General features: G+C 38.5%; 2 protein-coding genes across 11 annotated transcripts in view; one reads left to right on the top strand and one right to left on the bottom strand.

The window, feature by feature from the left end:
• Positions 1–13,179, bottom strand: part of TSPAN19 (tetraspanin 19) — a 28,941-nt gene extending 15,762 nt beyond the window's left edge. For 3 of the 4 annotated variants that reach the window (XR_014845502.1, XR_014845503.1, XM_021092799.2), the window contains exons 1-5: positions 12,686–12,750; positions 6,200–6,277; positions 4,846–4,938; positions 4,681–4,750; positions 363–496 (exon numbers count right to left, since the gene is read on the bottom strand). Coding sequence is in view for 2 of the 4 variants with exons in the window: in XM_021092799.2 (XP_020948458.1) it covers positions 363–496; positions 4,681–4,750; positions 4,846–4,926 (285 nt within the window). In the remaining 2 variants the exon portion in view is untranslated. Of the gene's footprint in view, positions 1–362; positions 497–4,680; positions 4,751–4,845; positions 4,939–6,199; positions 6,278–12,685 lie in introns of all 4 variants that reach the window. The other variant, XM_085025252.1, reaches the window with a different exon arrangement.
• LRRIQ1 (leucine rich repeats and IQ motif containing 1) overlaps positions 1–20,588 on the top strand; it is a 232,695-nt gene that overhangs the window by 27,797 nt on the left and 184,310 nt on the right. For 3 of the 7 annotated variants that reach the window (XR_014845500.1, XM_021092795.2, XM_021092790.2), the window contains exons 2-3: positions 16,793–16,937; positions 18,549–18,660. Coding sequence is in view for 6 of the 7 variants with exons in the window: in XM_021092795.2 (XP_020948454.2) it covers positions 16,793–16,937; positions 18,549–18,660 (257 nt within the window). In the remaining variant the exon portion in view is untranslated. Of the gene's footprint in view, positions 1–12,818; positions 12,943–16,749; positions 16,938–18,548; positions 18,661–20,588 lie in introns of those variants that run through there. The other 4 variants (XM_085025233.1, XM_021092791.2, XM_085025232.1 and 1 more) reach the window with 3 other exon arrangements.

Below are 20,588 nucleotides of genomic sequence, written 5' to 3'. Positions count from 1 at the left end.
CAGTTTCCTTTTCCCAGCTATACGTTTCATTTTTCATTGGCTTTAACATAGTTTATTCTGATTTCAGTCTTCAGATGTAAGTTTAGTTCATTGTAGTTCACCCTAGGAGAGGGACTCCTATTGTCTCTATTGAAAATTAATATCGATGTGTGCAAGTGTTGAGGTCCAGACTTGGTCCGCAGAAAACTCAGCAAGAAAATTCCACATAGAAAAGATTCTTGGGAGGGGGAACTTCACTGTCTTCCTCCCATGTGCACATTATACTCCAGTGTTACAGGGACATAAGTCATTCTTGCTCACTATGTGAGCCGAACAATGAAAATTGAAGATACAAATTCAGGGTATGGAAATGAAATACGTACCAGAACTAGGAGCCATCTGATTTCATTGTGAATTCCCAAGTAACCCAAGAGACAAAGAAGAATGATAGCAGATCCAGTTCCAATCAAAATTCGAAAAATAAATACTATTAAGTGCTTATTTTCATCTGCAGAAACTACAAAATAGTGCATTATTAAGTGATAGTTGTTTTCAATTTAATAATAAATGCAGCAACCCAAGGTTTCTCTAGGGAAACCCACTAGGATGCTCCTCCTCTTTTCACCTCATTCCAGGAACAACTTAATCCTATTTACTCTTAGCAACAACTTTTACTCCTTTAATGACATGATAGAGAATTTCATCCATCTCAGAAGATGCCATTACCTTACCTTTATTGTCTTCTAGGAAGGAAGACAACTTTTTCTTGGGTGAATTCTTCTATGGTCTAATGTACCTCCAAATATTTATGTATTCATTCATCAAAAAATATTTGTGAGGGAGTTCCCACTGTGGCTTAGAAAGGTATGAACCCGACTAATGTCCATGAGGATGCAGGTTCAATCCCTGGCCTCACTCAGTGGGTTAAGGATCTAGTGTTCCCATGAGCTGTGCTGTAGGTTGCAGACGCAGCTCAGATCCTGCCTGGCTGTGGCCGTGGCATAGGCCTGTAGCCGCAGCTCTGATTTGACCCCTAGTCTGGGAGCGTCCATATGCGGCATGTACAGTTCTAACAAGCAAAAGGTAAGAAAATAAATAAATACATACAATATTTTTCAGTGCCTAACATATGTAGATTAAATTTACCTTGTATGAAACCCTGAGTTTATGGCTAATATGGCCCCATTAAAACTGTATTTTTTTCTCTCCCCATCTAGTCTGAGCTTTCTGTGCTAGAGACTATATATATATATATATATATATATATAGTTAATAGACTAACTGTTAAATGCTTAGTACAAATATTTTTCTAAAAAGAAGAATAAATAAGCATGGCCTAGGTTTTATGGGAGAAGAGCAGAGGCAGTGGGCAGTGGTGTGCTGGAACCAGACTGTTCTGGCTGATAAAAGCCGACTATTAAATTTTCACAAAATCTGTCAGCTCACTCAGTCCACTCTGGCACCCTGAATTTGGCCATCATGGGATTACTTGAACCACAGAAATCAGCAAATGCCATAAACCGAGGCTCCATCCTATAACATTTCCTGGCACACCACTGGATACAAGACCAGCTAATCCAGTGGGGAATAGGGTTGGAAGGTGAAGGTGGGCGAGATTTCTGGAGAAGGTAACACTTGGGCGTAGGCTTTAAATGATCACTGGAAGTCTCTAGGTCGGAATGGTGGAGCCATCCTGAGACGCAGGACCGTGCAGTGTGTGTGGGACACTTAGCATTGCTGGCACTTACAGGTTCAGACAAGTGAGCCTGGCAAGCTTTGCAGAGGTCAGATTATAAGCATTCTGTGTGCTGTCTTCCAGCTTTCCTCCCTGGTATTACACTCCATGAGGACAGGCCCTTTGTCTTTCTTGTGTATGACTGTATCCTCAACTCATGGAGACGGTGCTCTCCAAATACACGGCATGTGAGTAAATAATGGGAATGGGGAGAGAGAGAAGCTCTCGGTGTTTCATGGTGAAGTTTGCATTTTAAGTGAATTCCTTCGGTGGCATATGGAAGACGGTTGAGAGAGGTGATCAGAGGACAAGGCTATTGGAAGAGGGATAGATGGAGATCGTAGGCAGCATGGGATTATTGAGGGCAGAATGACTTGAAAACAGGGAAATTAATTAACAGCTGCAGATCAAGAAGAGCGTAGGGGAGTTCCCGTCGTCGTGGCGCAGTGGTTAACGAATCCGACTAGGAACCATGAGGTTGCGGGTTCGATCCCTGCCCTTGCTCAGTGGGTTAACAATCCGGCGTTGCCGTGAGCTGTGGTGTAGGTTGCAGACGCGGCTCGGATCCCGCGTTGCTGTGGCTCTGGCATAGGCTGGCAGCTACAGCTCTGATTGGACCCCTAGCCTGGGAACCTCCATATGCCGTGGAAGCGGCCCAAGAAATAGCAAAAAGACAAAAAAAAAAAAAAAAAAAAAAAAAAGAAGAGCGTAGGACCTAAGGTTTCTTGCTTCAAACTGGTCATTTCAGTTCTATGACCTGAAAACTGAGATTTCACGGAGTATTTTAAATACATGATTTTTAAAAAAATAGAACTTGAAGTATAAGTTTCTGACTCCCTTTGCAGGTCTTTTTTTCTGTAAGCAAGTACATTAGAGTTATTAAGAATTATGTGTCAAATCCATAATGGAAGGAAAGAAAAAAATAAAAGGAAGCCTTTTGCTCCACATTAATCACTTCATTGTTAAATCAGATACCATATGGAAAGTGCTCAGCCCTGTGCCTGGCACAGAGTCCACACCAAATAAGTGGCAGCTCTTATTTTCATTATTGTGGGAAAGGAAAGGAGACAGAAAGGCTGTCATGATATCTCCACACAGCCGTTTACAATTAGCAAATTGCTCATGCACCCAGGCACCCTGAATACTTTTGCATAAGCAAGGATACAAACAGAAGAGAATAAAGATAATAGGCAGTTAGATATAGGTGAAATTTAGCACTTTATTACATATTACATCTTTATTAAGCTTGCTGTTTCCCACAACAAATTTTGTCTTGCTTGATATCCACTAAGAAATCTGTTGGCTCTAAAGTGCAGGTGGTTTTTTGCCATATATTTTATGATTACCGGTGGTGTTCAACAAAATTTATTCAGATAATGGAAATGTTTTGTAACTGTGCTATTTGACGAGGTAGCCAGAACCCAACAGCCCCATGTGGCTACCAAGCACTTGAAATGTGGCTTCCTTTCTGCTAACCAAGTATATTTACATGAAAATAACCCTTAGCCTGTTAAGCTTCTGTCCACAGTAACCACAGCATACCACAAAATGGTAAACTATGAGAAATATAAAATGTATTGCTTTTTAAAATAGAGTTGAATGCATTCAGTTATTTTATTAATATTTGGTAAATCACATCTATAAACCCCAAATAACTGAATTTATTTAGTGAATATTGGGAACATGCAAAAAGATAATCTGAGCAAACACACATTGGGAAAAATGTGGAGATGCATTTGGGCCTTGGAAAAATCAGAAGCAAATGATGACTCTCTCTCTGTTTTCTGTCTCTCTCTCCAGAATCTAATTCCCCGCATGTTTTTCCTCCAGAGCAATTTCTGATATTCCGCAGTTCATAAGGTAAAACATGAGTATTGCTAAGTCCTGTGTTTCACAATCTTGGCTATGTAGGGTGAGACTGGCCCCAGTCTTCTAACCTCAAATCCAAAATTCTACAGGAATATTTTTTATTAAGATATAACTGACACATTACATGGAGTAAGTTTAAGGTGTGCAGTGTGTCATCTGGTACGTTTATAAATTGCATTAATATTACCACAGTAGCATTAGCTAACACCTTCATCATGTCACATATTTGTCATTTCTTTTTGTGTTGAGAACAGTTAAGATTTAGTCTCTTGGTCACTTCGAAGTTTACGATACAATATTGTTGACCATAATCACTCTGTTGTGCATTAATCACCAACATTTATTTATCTACTAATTTATAAGTTTGTACACTTAACATCTCCCCAACTCCCCCATCCCCTAGTCCCAGGTAACCTCCTTTCTATTCTCTGTTCTTACAAGTTCAGTTTTTTCAGATTCCATATAGGAGTGATATCATATCATGTTTGTTCTTCTGTCTTTCTCACTTAGCGTAATACCTTCAAGGTTTATCCATGTCGTCACAAATGGTAGGATTTTTCTTTCTAATGGCGAAATGATACTTCATTTTGTGTGTACATATGCACATTCGATGGCGTATTTTATATATAAAAATATCTTCCTTATCCATTTATTCATTGATGTGTATTTAAGATATTTCCATAGGTAATATTTTATTTTATTTCCAATCATTAATGGTGACAGTAAGTGGTAACTGAGTTTTAAGAGAAATTATTTAATTTGGGCAGTAAAACTATGGTGATTTCCGTTATCTTTTCAAGTCTACAGATCTATAAAAGTCTAGAGTTCATAGAACCACCACAATCCTCCATTTTTCTCATCTCTCTTGCCCAAAGTTCCTAGCTCTCTCTCCCCAAATTCTGTCTCCTTTATGGTCTTGGATATAAGTCTCATTTTTAATAAGTTGTTTCTAAAATCAATTGACAAAAACTTTCTGAGGAAAAACTGGTCATAACTTAATGAATTTTAGAGAAATACTGCCACCTGCTGCATAAATCATGAATGCAATTATTTAAAACCAAATGCCTTGATTTAGAGAAAGAAAAATAGATACATACCCAGAGCTGTGAAAAAATTTTGTTCCAATAAAAGCCATGTACCAAATCCCATGAGTAAAAGTCCAAGAACCTACAAAAAAAAGGATAACCAATACTTATTTTTTAAGTAACTGCCAGTAAAAATGCACTCCATTTTCTTTACTACATAATTATGAAGATACTTACCAAGAAAGCTCCATTAATAAGATTAAGAAAGTATTTAAAAATTAATGTTTTGTTTTTCCTTGACATTCTTCTTCTCCCCATATGCGGATAATTCTGAAAAGATAAGCGCAACTTTTACTATAAACACTCACCACAGTAACTAACAACTTTAAATAATTACGCCTACTCATGTCGTTTATTTGGATATTTTTCTTCTCATACCAGCAGTTAGTATAATATTCCCCTTTGCTGTCCTGAATATAAGGAAATATTAAGGGTGTATTGAAACCGTACCTGTCTTTCTTCACATGCATTTTGGGGCCAGGCAATTGATACCAAGAGGACATGTGTATATGTTAACAGCTTCACGGAATTTCTTGCAAGTTTTGGAAAGTAAAATATTTTATTTTGTTTCCAGTCTTGACACACGTTGTTCTCCTTGCTAGAAATCTTTCCTTTAGCTCTGACTGTCCTCATTTTTTCCCAGAACAATGTCAACTCCTCACTGAGGTCTCTTGCCTTGGAAACCTTTCTATTTAGAGGCTATTTTCACCTTGATTTGTCTCCTTTTCATGTAGACAGAGGTCTTTAAGCAGAGAGACCAGATTGTTGTGTAACATTATAACCCTGATTCTAGCACATAGTAGATACTTAATAGTTATATGTTGGGTGAGTGAATCGATGACTGAGTGAACTAAATTATGTAATTACTTTACCATTTATGTTGGTATACAGTGTATGGAAAGGAACTAACTTAAGGTGGTTTTAAATAAATATCATTCTCCAGATTGCTGATTTTCCTAAACATTTATGGAGAAACCAACCCTTGGGTACTTTACTAGATATGGAGGTTTCACGTTTTCCTGGGTATGTTTCTGGGTCTTCCTTTTTTCCCTTCATTGTCTCAATTCTAGCTGGCTCTATAGTTTTTAAAGTGTTGTAGTTCCTGATGTTTTAATACATGCAGTGCCTAACTGGCTGGTGAAAGTGGATTCAGTGAGGCTGACTTGAAGCTATTTGACCCTAGATAGAAAGAAACCAATCTTCTGGTTGAACGGAAGGATGCCTTGGAAAGTGGACATGTGAGGGATGTCTAGGTTCGCTTCCGTGCATTTCCTTCCCTACTTTAACCCCAAGCCATATTCCTCCTAAAAATTCCCAAGGTCCTGCTTCCCAGAGTCAGGGGTCTCTCCAGGCTTTGTCTCTCACTCTCGGCCTTGAAATCTCCTGCTGTCATTTGATTTCTCCAGTTTCCGTCTTATTCTTGGGTTCCTCCCGTGCCATGGGATGCTCAGTTAGAAAAACAGCATGATTTTTAGTTTATTGTCTTCCTAAGATGCTGTAGATTTACATTTTTAGCTTTAAGTCTACTTACTTTAACATATGAGGAAGTTGTGATCCTCTCCTATGGTCCAAACAAGAACTTAACCCCAAAGTCCTGGCCTCAGTTTCTCTACAAATAGGAAAGAAAAAGGAGACCAGTGAATGAGAACTCTCTGCAGTGGCTCTGGTGTGAAATGCTGAAAGCACAGGCCTGACCATTGATTTGGTCATAATTAGCAGATTAGCGTCAAGGCTAAAACAGTTGATCAGAGGACCCAAAGACCAAATTAAACTGAAGTTTATTTGCTCTCAGCCCAAGATGGGTAATTGGATCTCTACTGGGAAATCATCTTAGGATGTGGGGCTTGTTCCAGCCTGTTCCATATATGGCTACCGTATTTGCTCAAGGTGTCATTCTTCAGAGCCAGCAGAAAGGAACAGGATGGGTCAACTAAGGGGAGCCTCTTTTAAGCAAGTGAGACGAAGGTTGCACACTTCTGCTCTTATTCCATTGGCACATACTTAGTCACATGTCAATTCTCAGCGAGAGGTGGAGGGTACTATATGCCCAAGATCAAGGAAAGAAGTGAATTAGGTTGGGAAAAGCCAAAAATGTGCCCAACAGTTAGGAAAGGACAGTATAAAAGATAATTAGAGGGAGAAAGAGAGGGCTTGGATACAGTTTGAATATGCTTTACTCTGAACTAGGAAAAATCAAAGAGGATCAGAAAGATGCTTTTACAATGGGAAAACAAAAGAATAGTGATAATCACTGGAATTGTTTGAAGAAATGTCATGAAGTTCATAAAATCATATTTAATAAGTGGGCTCGAACTGGTAAAAGATATCCTTATGACTAAGCACTGGAATTGGAGTGCAGGGAAGTGGAGAGCATAGGCGATGCAGTCCTGGGAGTCAGCTACAGAGAGCTGATGCCATGGAAGTACATGAAAGAGATGCGGGATTAACTCTAGAAAAACTAAGCAGAGGTTTGATGGTAGGAAATGATATAATTAGGAATTTGGGTTTAAAAAAATATAGACTTTCATGAAATGAGAAAATACTCAAAGCTGATCTCATTGAAACCCACAGAGTAAGAACTTCCTAAAACAAGTGTTACATGAGACACATGTCAACAAAGGAGGGAATTCCATTCTCTCAAAGTCAGATGACTTGATTAAGGAAGAGGTTCATGGTAACTTCAAAACAGTTGGGTTTCAGTTCATTTGGGCTGCTATAATAAAGTGCCACAGACTACGTATTCAGTAGACAACAGAAATTTATTTCTCACAGTTCTGGAAGCTAAAAGTCTGACATAAAGGCTCTGGGTTTCAGACTTCTTTCATCCTCATATGACAAAAGTGGCTAGAGAGCTCGGTGGGATCTCCGCTAAGAGCACTAACCCCATTCAGAGAGGATCCAGCCTCAAAAGCTAATTGCCTCCTAAAATTCCCATTTCCAACGCCATCAACTGGGTGTAAATATTTCAACATGTGAATTTGGAGGGGACACATTCAGACCATAGCAAACAGTTCAACCTAAAGAGTTGGCATACAACAAACAAGGTGTCTTAGCAGCAAGCCAAGAAAGCCTCTGGCCATGTTTGCACAGAAGGGTAAGGGAGCGTCATGTGCTGATCTTGCCAACCACACGGCCCATATACTAAACCAACATCGGTGAAGTGGAGATTTGCTAACGCAAAGATAGATAAGTTTGTGCAGATCTTATGTAAATATTTGTAGTGAGAAAGAGCTATATTTTATTTTGCTGTAGACAAAGAGGTTTTTTTTTTTTTTAACTTAATCAAGGAAAGTCCTGGTGTGTTATTTCTTTGGTTCATTTCCTGATTAGTTAATTAATGGTACAACATCAGAGATATTTTCTAATAGTTATCCATGCAATTATAGGACAATTTGTAATAATTCATCTATTCCTAGGTGTCACTTTTCAATACTTAAATAAAGCACAAAGTAATGTTTTTAAGTTCCTTCTACGTACTGGGAGATGGGAACACAGGAATACATAAGACAGACTGTTAGGGAACCAGATATTGAAACCTGTGGCCAACCTTTGAATTATGCATTAGGGGTGTGGAGTCTGGGGATAAATGGAACTGGGGAGTTTCAGAAAGAGGACGGATTTGAGGTAATCCTCGAGGGATGATTAAGAAGGTTCTAGTCAGAGCAAAACATGGTAGATGCAGGAAGTTTTCAAGACGGAACACTGTGTTCACAGGCTTTGAAGTAACGTGTCTGGGGGCATGGGTAGAGTGAGAAGAGATGAAAGATAAGGTTGGAGAAGCAGACTCTGTAAAGATGGTGAGGGATCATGTGTGCTTTGCTAAGATTTTGCTTTTGCTTTTCTGAATGTAATGGGGAACCATAATTCTGTCATCAGAGTGAAAGTCAAATTAGAAAAGCAACCTAAGACAGGAGATGTTGCACAAAGCTCATGCAGGAGTTCATGAGAAATGTAATGGTCTAAACTGCAAGGTGGCTGTGGGGACAGAGAACAATACAAGGATGCGGGAGATATGGTAAGAATTAGGATTTGCCACCCTCGGGATGTTAGAAAGAGGCCAAGATGAAATTCACATGCGGTTCTCTAGAGCTTAAACACTCAGGCTGTTAATATTGCCCCATATCCCGTATTTATATTGTTACTTAAATGACAATATAAATCAATATGTCATTTATACTGACCACCTTGACCATCAGAATTTTGCAAATTAGGTGCTATTATGCTAGTTATCCCCACAGTTACCAAAGAGGAAAAAGATTCAGGAAGGTAAAATAATTTTTTTGAGTTCACCTAGTAAATATGTGGCAGAGCTGAGATTCAAACCCAGATATAGAAACTTGGGGGTATAAACCTCTCTTGGTATACTTTCCAAGCCCCAGTGTCATCATCTGTAAATGCAGATTATAATATCAGCATGCACCCCAAAGGGATGTTGTGAAAACCAAATGAGATCATATTGGTAAAGCACTTAGTCTAGTACCTGGGAGAGGTTAGCTATTAATCTCATTATACCACATCTTAGTTGAGAAATACTAAGACTGCACCAGGGAGGTTGGGAAATGGGATGTGAACTGTGGAGAATGATGGACTCAAGTAGGTAGTTGTGGCAGCTGCAGGGAGAGAGCACAAAGAGTGTTAGAGAACCTGAGGGTGTGGGATAGTCTTTAAAATGAGAAAGAGAAGCGGAGGTTTGAGAGTCTAACACAATGGATCACATATTGCTAAAATGGCCATACTACCCAGAGCAATCTACAGGTTTAATGAAAACCCTATCAAATTACCCATGACATTTTACACAGAACTAGGACAAACAATCCAGAAATTTATAGGAAACCATAAAAAATTCATAATTGCCAAAGCAATCCCAAGGAAAAAGACCACGCAGGAGGCATAACACCTAGACTTCAGCCAATATTACAAAAGCTACAGTAATCAAGACAGTGTGGTACGGGCACCAAGACAGTCACACAGACCAATGGAACACAATAGAGAACCCAGAAATAAACCCAGACACCTATGGTCAATTAATCGTCAACAAAGGAGGCAAGAATATAAAAATAGGGAAACGACAGATTTTTCATTAAGTGGTGCTGGCAAACTGGACAGCCTCATGTAAATCAATGAAACTAGAACAAACCCTCACGCCATGCAAAAAAACCCTCACAAAAAATAAACTCAAAATGGTTTAAAGACTTAAACGTAAGACAAGACACCATAAAACTTTTAGAAGAGAGCATACGCAAAATATTTTCTGATATCAACCATGCAAATTTTTTCTTAGGTCAGTCTTCAAAGGCAATAGAAATGAAAACAAAAATAAACCAATGGAACCTAATCAAACTTACAAGCTTTTGTGCAGCAAAGCAAACCATACAAAACAAAACAAAACAAAACAAAAAGACAACCTACAGAAGGGGAGAAAATAGTTGCAAACGATGCACCCAACAAGGGTCTAATCTCCAAAACATACAAACAATTCATACCACACAAGAGGAAAAAACCAAACAATCCAATTGAAAAATGGACAAAAGACCCAAATAGACATTTCTTCAATGAAGAAATATGGATGGCCAACTGGCACATGAAAAAATGTTCAACATCACTAATTATTAGAGAAATGCAAATCAAAACTACTATGAGGTACTGCCTCACACTTGTCAGAATGGCTGTCATTAGTAAGTCTACAAATAACAAATGCTGGAGAGGGTATGGATAAAAGAAAACCCTCCTACACTGTTGGTGGGAATGCAAATTGGTACAGCCACTATGGAAAACAGTACGGAGGCACCTCAGAAAACTAAATACAGAACTACCATATGATCCAGCAATTCCACTCCTGGGCATATATCTGGACAAAACTTTTGTTCAAAAAGATACATACACCCCTATGCAGCACTCTTCATAATAGCCAAGACATGGAAACAACCTAAATGTCTTTTGACAGATGAATGGATTCAGAAGATGTGGTACATATACACAATGGAATTCTATGCAGCCATAAAAAGAACAAAATAATGCCATTTGCAGCAACATGGATGGAACCAGAGATTCTTAGACTAAGTGAGGTAGTTCAGAAAGAGAAAGACAAATACCATATGATGTCACTTGTATCTGGAATCTAATTAATACATGGTACAAATGAACCTATCTACAGAAAAGAAAGAAACTCATGGACATGGAAAACAGACTTGTGATTGCCAAGGGGATGGGGGTGGGAATGGAAGTGAGATGGACTGGGAGTTTGGGGTTAATAGATGTAAACTATTGCATTTGGGAGTGGATAAGCCATGAGGTCCTGCTGTATAGCACATAACTATATCTAATCACTTGTGATGGAGGATAATGTGAAAAAAAGAATGTATATATGTATAACTGGGTCACTTTGCTGTACAGCAGAAATTGACAGAACATTGTAAATGAACTACAATAAAAATTAATTTAAAAAAAACTTCCACAAGAATAAAAAAAGAAAATCTTACTCAACAGTCACTGTCGATAAATTAACACTCAAAGGACAAACACCGGTTATGTAGCTGCTTGAGTACTACAGTGATATACTAGGGTGTTTATTTTAAATCATTGCCATATAAAAATAGGACAACTGCTAAAGAATGCTATTAAGCAGAAGTAATTCCACTCACTATTCAATGAACATTTTCAAAGAAATCTCATTCTTATCAGATAACCGAGGCACAAGCAGTTCTCTTTTATCCTCTCATTGCCTCAGTATTTACATGTGTTCTCTAAGGGAAATACGTTGTTCTCAGCCAATTGCCTATAAGCCAGCCAGACTTGTGGATACTTTTCAGAATGAGGGCAAAGTTTAATGAAAAGAAATGGATTATTAAAACGGCACTTGAGGAGTTCCCGTCGTGGCGCAGTGGTTAACGAATCCGATTAGGAACCATGAGGTTGAGGGTTCGGTCCCTGCCCTTGCTCAGTGGGTTAAGGATCCGGTGTTGCCGTGAGCTGTGGTGTAGGTTGCAGACATGGCTAGGATCCGGCGTTGTTGTGGCTCTGGGGTAGGCCTGTGGCTACAGCTCCGATTAGACCCCTAGCCTGGGAACCTCCATATGCCACGGAAGCAGCCCAAAGAAATAGCAAAAAGCCAAAAAATAAAACAAAAACAAAAACAAATGGCACTTGAACATGGACTTTGATAATGAAAGTATCCAAAATTTACTTCTGAAATTCCGTAGTTTGTTTTTGAAAATCATTATCTTTCTTGACTGGGGAACTAATGTGTGTTTTAAACATCAAAGTGTAATGATTTTTCATTCTATAATTAATTCTTATGTTGATGCAATCCATTTTATTTTTCTATTGTTACCAGGAAATACAGTCTATTTTCTTTCAAAGGCTCAATCAAATGTTTGCTTTTAGCTTATTGTATATCAGATATCTTCTACACTTATGCTTAACCACTTCCTCTTGCAATTTAATGCGTCATTTACAAACTTAAAAAATTAAAATCAGGGATATCTGTTATTAATTAAAATGAAATTTCACATTTTGCACATCATATATTTTCTCCACTAAAAAAAGAAACTTTGATGAATTTTTAAGTTAAAGTTAAATAGTATGATACATACTTAAACTTCAAAATTTACATTAAAACAGTGTGTCACTGTCAATAGTTTACAGTAAAACATATTCCAGAAAATAATTTTTGAAATTTCTCATCTCACACAACCGTTCGCTTAGTTTTTGACAGGCATTGAGTGATAATTACGGTTGTTGGTTTTTTTTTTTTTTTTCCCAAAGAAACTGTTGTCACGGAAGGCAAACAATTCATTGGCTTTTCTACCACACTTCCAAGCACCGCAAATCACAATTTAGGTTTACGCTTTTGTGGAATGAACAATTTCTACATGGGCAACTCAGCATTCACTAGATGCAAATACTAATATAGATAGGTCAGACACAATTGAAAGGTCAGGCCACCTCTACTTGGGTAATTGTAACAAAGTGTGATTCCTTTATTGATTTCCCAAATTATCTAAACATGAAAATCTACCTGGAAGAAAGTCTAAGTTCTTCCTCCAGCTCCTGCGCCGAGAAGAGCGCGCTCCGATTGCGAATAGAGATAGTTTGTCCCATCGCGGCACCAGTAAGGCCCCTCTGCCTTGGGATTGGCGGTTGCCGTGGTTACGCTTTGTTTGCGGGCTCTGGGCGCAGTTTTCCAACCCAGCCGAAGGGTTTAGCCGCTGCCGGGTGAGCCAGGATTCCCGGAGATCCGGGGTCGCCGTGGCGGGAGGCGAGGCGGAGCTGCGGGTGCGCAAGCGGAGCCGGGCCCCTCTCCCCCGAGGCCGGACCTTCGGCCCGAGGAGGACCGCGCGTCCAGGGCGCGGGCGGCGGCGCGAGGCTGGGGAGCTAGAGGCCCCTTTTTGTTTGGGAGGCTGGGGACTTCACTCAGAACTTGGAGAACTATAGTTGAAGTTAAAATGTACAGAATTCCCCATTTCTGTCAGCTTTAGCCAACTCGCAAGTGATCTATTACCACCTTGATGTAGTTTACCGTAGCCCGTTTGCAATAGGATGATAGCGCTGCCCTGTCCTATCAGATGTCAAAGAATCAGTATACAAAACAAACATGTAAACCTTTTAGCTTGGTCTTAGAATGAATAATTTTCTATTGATTATACGTTGAGATGGTATTTTGGTATATTGAGTTGGACAGGATATACTATTAAAATTAATTTCTCCTGTTTCTCTTTACATTTTAAAAAGCTGCTACTAGAACATTTTAACATCAAATATGTTGCTCAAATATGTGGCTGGATAGGGCCAGCAGATTAGAGGGACATATAATGGAGATGCCTCTTTACCCTCTTCTCCCACCCTTTATTTCTACGCAGTTTTGTGTATCTGTGCATTTCACTTTATAGCCATGTTAAAAAAAATCTAATTTTCCACCTAACAAGACTTTTGAGTAAGTTTGACTATAGGGTAGCATTTTGTACTGGTTCTGGGTTTTTTGTTTTGTTTTGGAAGACAGAGGTTATGGGTAAAATTGAAATATTTTGAAATTAGATTTTAAAGTTATAAAAGTAGTACATATATCATGATAAAAGAATCACTCAGTGTAAAGGTATAAAATTAAAATAAAAAATCTCCAGTTGCTTCCAGAAAACTATGGCTAAAAGTAATGTGTGTGTGTGTGGGTGTGTATGGTTACACAAAAGAGATGTCACTCTGTGTTGTTTTCTGCTGCCTGCCTTTGTTCAGTGATTCCTTCTTGGCTGACTTTCCACAAGTGTGCAGTAAATGTACCCATTTTAAAAAGGATTTGTGTGGTATTCCATTCTATGGATTTATCATCATTCATTTAACTGTTTTCTTAGTGAGTACTTAGGCAATCTTTAAATAACTCCTTTTTGAGGTAATTGTAAATTTACGTCCAATTTTAAGAAATATTGCAGAAATATCTCTTGTACACTCTGTCCAGTGTCTCCGTATGATAAATACTTTGTATACTGTAGTATAAGATCATGACCTGGATATTGATATTGGTGCAGTCTGCTGATATTATTCAGGTTGCCTCAATTTTATTTGTACTTGTTTGTGTTATGTTGTATACAATATTTGTCATCTGACTGTGTTCCCTTACTCACAACCACAGTCAAAAAACTGAATAGTTCCAATACTGCAGAGATCCCTCATGTTGCCCTTTTATCATCACCTTCCTCCAACCCCACCCCATTAGTAGTAATCACTAATCTCTCATTTTTATAAAGTTCTGATATTTCAAAAAGTTATGTAAATGGAATCATATAGTATGTTACCTTTTGGTGTGGACTTTTTACTCAGCATCGTTTCCTGGAGATTCCTAGAGATTGTTATTGTGGCCTCTGTCAATGATTTGTGCCTTTTATTGCTGAGTAGTATTCCATGGCATCGATGGACTAGGGTCACTTTGACTCTTCGTCTGTCTAGTGACATTTTGGTTGTTTCCAGTGTGGAGCTGTTATGAATAAAGTTGTGAACATTTGTGTACAGGTTTTGGTGTGACCACACATTTTCATTTCTCTGCGATAAAAACCCAGGAGTGTATATGCAGGACAAGGAGAGCAGTCTAATTTAATCATTTATATGTGAAAGAAAGATACGTGATATTTATAGCTAGAGGAAGGACAGACACAGGTATCACTTTTTTTTTTTATTGGAATGAACTGATTGTGTTGATACTGGGGAGAAGGTAGCAGTGGAACAAAAGCGTATGGAGAAGCAGTAAACAGGGAACAGGGGATGGAGCACAGTTCAGTAGGTGAGAAGCTGTCATACTCAGAGCGCAAGTTCAAGGATTACATTTTACTAGGAAGAGGGACTCCTAATATGATTGGAGTAAGAAGAGATTTTAGGAAAAGAAATAGGAAAATGAGGATGTTTCATTTTCTTTGTTAACTAGACTGTTAACGCAATGAAAACAGGTTACTTGTCTTATTTAATAAATGTATTTGTGGCACTTAGCACTGCTATGGGTGTACCTTTTGGGCTCCCAAAAAGTGGATTTTGAGATGAATAAGTAAAAGAAGGAAAAGAAAGAAGAAGGGAAGGAAAAGAGGCATGGGAGAAGGGAGAAGGTGCGGGAGGGAGGAAGAAAGGAAGGAAGGGCCAGGAAGAAGACAGCAGTGAAAAGACCAGGGATTGGAGGAAAGGATAAAACTTTAGAACAGTCTATAAAATAAAAGCTGACTAGTACGGTATTTTCAATTTTTTTTTTTTTTTTACCAAGACCCATAGTAAAATAAGCAGAAATTTACGTTGCAGTTCATACACACATGTACTTTTAATTGAAAAAAAAAGTTTTAAAAAGTAATCTTTAACTTTAGTGTATATAGTGCACGTAGTTTCCTTTCTGACCTATCCTAAATTTTCCTATCCTATCCTATCATTTAAACTAGATAAGCAAGAGCCACTAAATTAATTTCTTTTTTCTGTTTTTTTTTTTTTTTTTTTTTTTTGTCTTTTTGTCTTTTTAGGGCCGCACCCGTGGCACATGGAGGTTCCCAGGCTAGGGGTCTAACCGGAGCTGTAGTCAGCAGCCTACGCCAGAACCACAGCCGCGTCTGCAACCTTCACCACAGCTCATGGCAGCCCTGGATCCTTAACCCACTGAGCGAGGCCAGGGATCGAACCCGCATCCTCATAGATGCTAGTCGGGTTCGTTCACCGCTGAGCCAGGACGAGAACTCCTAATTTCTTGATCTATGAATAGATTACCATCTGCTATTTGAAGACTGCTGTGCTAGAGGGTGTTCAGAAGGATTTCTGGGTAGACAATGAGCTTGACTGAGTTTGGATACCGTTTGGGAGTGGGAAAGCACCGGCTTTGGATTCGGATCTCTAAATGAGGATCCCACTCCTATTATTAGCTTAATGCTGTAAGCAGCTAAGTAACCTTCCTTGGTTTTCTCACCTGTGTAATGACTGCAATGACCTTTAACCTGTTAGGTTACTGGGAAGATTATCCCACAAGTGTTTTCTAGTGCCTGGCTTGTCACGGGTCCTTAAGGCATAGAAGCTAATGACAATGACAGTGGTTAATGATGATACTGTAAAGTACTGCCTGACCCATATGTATTACAAGCATTAAAGATTTAAATGAAATAAATATTGAACTTAAAAGCCATCATTGCAACATGCTATTGTTGGTAAGAACATGTGGCTATTGGTAGAAATAACTGTGATTTAATAAGTAAAAACTAGCCATATGTTTCCACATATACAAATATAAATTGCTCTCTTGTAAGTATTTTAATCTTTGAATAATGAAGCTGTTCAGATGTATTTTGCCATTAATTATTACCATGAAAATAAGTTTTAATGTGAGGTTTCTTGGTGTTGGAAGGTAGGCCAGTCCATTCCATGTAATTTTCCTTTAGGGAATTTAAAGAGCACTATTAGAGTTGGTGATTTTATAGTCAAATGTTAAAGAAATAATAAATGAATATGGGGAGAAAACAATTTTCTTTAATATAGAGTATAACTATAATAAGGTGTGATGAAAAGTTGTTAACGGAGACATTTCTACATAGAACGTGTTGGACACGCAGAGGAACCTATGGTTTTTACCGGCAGGCTCTTCAGTTTTCTTCACTCGATTCTGTGTTTTACTGTGAAGGGCGATGGAAGACAACGATGATAATGATATAAAGCTGAAAGAAGAAATGGAAGCCGAATTGGATAAAATCAGCCTTTCTTCCTTGGAAAACGATGATCTGGAGAGTGATTCAGAATCAGAAACCCAGAGCGGTAGTAGTGACACAGTAAGTGTTGCACTTTTGAGCCTTTTAACTGGAGTAAGCTCTTGAGGAGAAATACTACCTTTCTCAGTGTGTGTTTTGTGTACTTATCTCATTATTTACCTTAGGATCACCTTTAAATGATGTGTATTGGTGGATATTTAAATATAAAAGATATATTTATAGGTAGGAATCACCTATAGTTTCACATGTGTACGTGTGCCTGTTTCACAAAATTAGGATTGTACTATACATAAGATTATGTGTGTGTATGTGTATATGTACAGCACATTTATATTTGAATTCTGCTTTTTTAACTTAATCATGAGCATTCTAATATCATTAGGTATGTATTAAAAGTAAAATTTATGTGAAATCTTTTTTTTTTTTTTTTTTTTTTTTTTTTGGTTTTTAAGGCCACACTTGCAGTATGTGGAACTTCCCAGGCTAGGGGGTCGAGTTGATTCAGAGCTGCAGCTGCCGGCCTGTCCCACAGCCACAGCAATAGTGGGATCCAAGCTGTGTCTGCAACCTACACCATAGCTTAAGGCAACACAGGATCGTTAACCCACTGAGCAAGGCCAGGGATCAAACTCACATCCTCGTGGATACTAGTTGAGTTCATTTCTGCTGAGCCACAGTGAGAACTCCTTTATGTGAAATCTTTAGACCCACAGAAATAGTTACTTTTTTGGAAATTGAACATACTTTCTTTTCATCGGTATATTTTCCCCAATGTTTATATACTCAGAAAATTTTTCATGGATTCATTCTTGTATATCAAAATCTTTAATTTTATGGAAACTTATTTTTAGATATGTTATAAAAAAGTAGATCTAATTAAAAATTTCCTGCACCTATTTATTAAGTATTCTCAATGTCATTTGTGGAATGATCCACTTCTCAATTAATTTTCATAGTTTGTGTATATTTAGTTGCTGTCTACATAACATGTATCCATGGCCATCAGGTCTTTTCCATTATTCTGTTCATTTTTGCCCTATTGTGGTTTTACATTTTAAAATAGCAAATGGGTCAAATTCCCTTAGTTGTTTTGGGGCTCCAAAATCTTTTTTTTTTTTTTTTTTTTTTGGCTTTTTAGGGCAGCACTTGGGGCATGTGGAGGTTCCCATCTAGGGGTTAAATCAGAGCTACAGCTGTCGGCCTGCGTCACAGCTCACAGCAATGCGGGAACCCCGACCCACCGTGGGAGGCCAGGGATCAAACCTACATCCTCATGGATGCTAGTCAGATTCATTTTTGCTGCCCCACAACGGGAACTCCGCACTTTGTTTTTTAATTAGGATTGCAATAACCTACATAATACTTTTAGAAAAAAAAATAGTATTTTTACTTTATTATAATGTCTTTTTTTATCCACAGCTAATTTAAGTGAGGCAAAAAATCTGAGATTATTCGTTTGAATATGAAATCCAACAGAATCACGGATGCAATTCATAACCACTTGAAAATGAAAAGCAAATTTTACCCAAGTATACTTGGGCCGTGCTCTTTATATGGAGCTCTTCTACTTCATTTACACATTTTGCTCAGATTTTTGGCACATCAAAAACAAATTTGATGCATAGTTTTAATAAAGAGCTTTACATTTCCTTTCATTATTCACATTTTTAGGATTTGGATGAATTACCTGAGTCCGTTCTTCACTGTATTAACATCATAAAGAATAAGAGTAAAACTGTGGAAGAGCTCATTCTTCAGGACGTGGAAGATACTGATGTTTTAAGTAAGTACACTTTTCATCCGTTTGGCAGATAAGTCTTCTGTAAGTATGAGTAATTTGTAACTTAGAAAGTTACACCGCTTAAAGTACTTATCTCTTGTCATGTACAGGCATGTGCATTTGTCTTTAATAAAATATCTAGCGGAGGGTCCCATGAGGATATGGGTTCAATCCCTGGTGTTGCTGCTGCTGTGACTGGTGTAGGCCAGCAGCTGCAACTCCAATTTGACCCCTAGCCTGGGAACTTGCATATGCTGTGCCTGCAGCCCCCCAAAATAAAAAAAACAAACAAAACTGTAGTATATTGGACTCCTTAATTTTCTTATTCATTTCTTTTCCTTTCTGCCTTTCTTAGGTCTTCAATAAATACTAGTCACCAACGATTTGTTTTACCAGTCCTAATTAAAACCAGACATTTCTGTTACTTGATGTTAAAGAAAGGAAAATTAATCTTGGGACTATTTTTAAATTATCAGTTTATACTTATTTTGGAGAAAAATGTAATTTATATCAGAGCCTCACAGTCTTTATTTGCTTCAACTGAGCAAGTGTACTTCTTGTCATTATTCCAAGAATAATAGAATAAACGGATATTTAACTGGTATTAATCATGGCTTGGTTTATAAGGAAAAATGGCAACAACCTAAGTGTTCAACAGGACCTTGGCGTGTCTGACAATATACTCATTAAAAAAGACGACTTAGAGACTATGTAATGACGTAAATAATTCATGATGCACTATTACATTTATTTTGAAATTCAATGTCATTTTTGCAAACATTGCTATAAACTATAATGTGGACATTCGTAGACCGTGATACCAAAATATACCACTGCGTGAAAGGGTATGTCCTGGTCACTGAGAAAACAGCAGAGAACAAAAGAGGCAGTGGTCCTGCTCTCATATTCTAGTGTTGGGAGATGGACGAAAATCAAATAGATACCTGTGTCATACTGCAGTAATTGTAACTTCTGTTACAACTGAGTAGAAAGAAGGAAGAAGTTCTGTGAAGGAAGAAGTTCAAGAAAAGTGAGTAGAGCTTGGAGGAAGGCCCCTGTGAGGAGGTGATAGTTAAGGAATGACTGACCTGAGACCGCAAGCCACGAGGCTAGCTCAGTGAAGAAGTGGGCATGTGGATAGCCAGAGAGCTGGTGTCCAACAGAGGGAATTGTAGAGCCTGAGGCAGGCCGAATGGGCTTGATGTGTTTGACGAATATCAAGCCTTTATGGTTGTATCCAAGGAAGCAGTGAGTTAGATCATGAAGAGCGCTTATGAATCCAACATGTGGACTTTTTTTTTTTTCCTTTTTGTCTTTTTTCCAGGGCCGCATCTGCGGCATATGGAGATTCCCAGGCTAGGGGTCCCGTTGGAGCTGTAGCCGCCCGCCTACACCAGAGCCACAGCAATGTGGGATCCAAGCCACGTCTGCGACCTACCGCCGGATCCTTAACCCACTGAGCAAGGCCGGGAACCAAACCCGCAATGTCAGGGTTCCTAGTCGGATTCGTTAACCACTGCGCCACGACGGGAACTCCTGACATGTGGACTTTGGATTCTGTCCTGAGTATGCGAAGGTTTCTGAGGAAGGAGTGACAGTTTCTGACGTATCCTGAGGCAGTCTTCCTGGGGACTGTGTGGAGAAGGTGCCTTGAGTAGCGAGAATCTAGCACAAGACTATCACAATACTCTGGTTAGCGATGAGCGTGATTTAAGTAGAAATGATGAAAATGGTCATATTCTAGAAATGAGTTTTAAGGTGGGAAGAGCCAGAAATATTTGTTGATGGATTGGTATGAAAGGGAGAGAGTTTGCAATTGGTTCCACATTTTTTTTTCTGAGAACCTGTGTGGATGAATGTGTAAAGGCTTACTTTATTAGATGCTTCAGATTTCAGCAGTGATTCTCCATAGTTGAGTTATGAGTATTTTA

Source organism: Sus scrofa, chromosome 5 (assembly GCF_054392235.1).
Source record: "Sus scrofa isolate SSC_HxYL_T2T_F1_AM1 chromosome 5, Sscrofa_HxYL_maternal_Yorkshire_Landrace_v2.0, whole genome shotgun sequence".
NCBI lineage: Eukaryota > Metazoa > Chordata > Mammalia > Artiodactyla > Suidae > Sus > Sus scrofa.
This window is presented reverse-complemented; position numbering and strand designations above follow the sequence as displayed.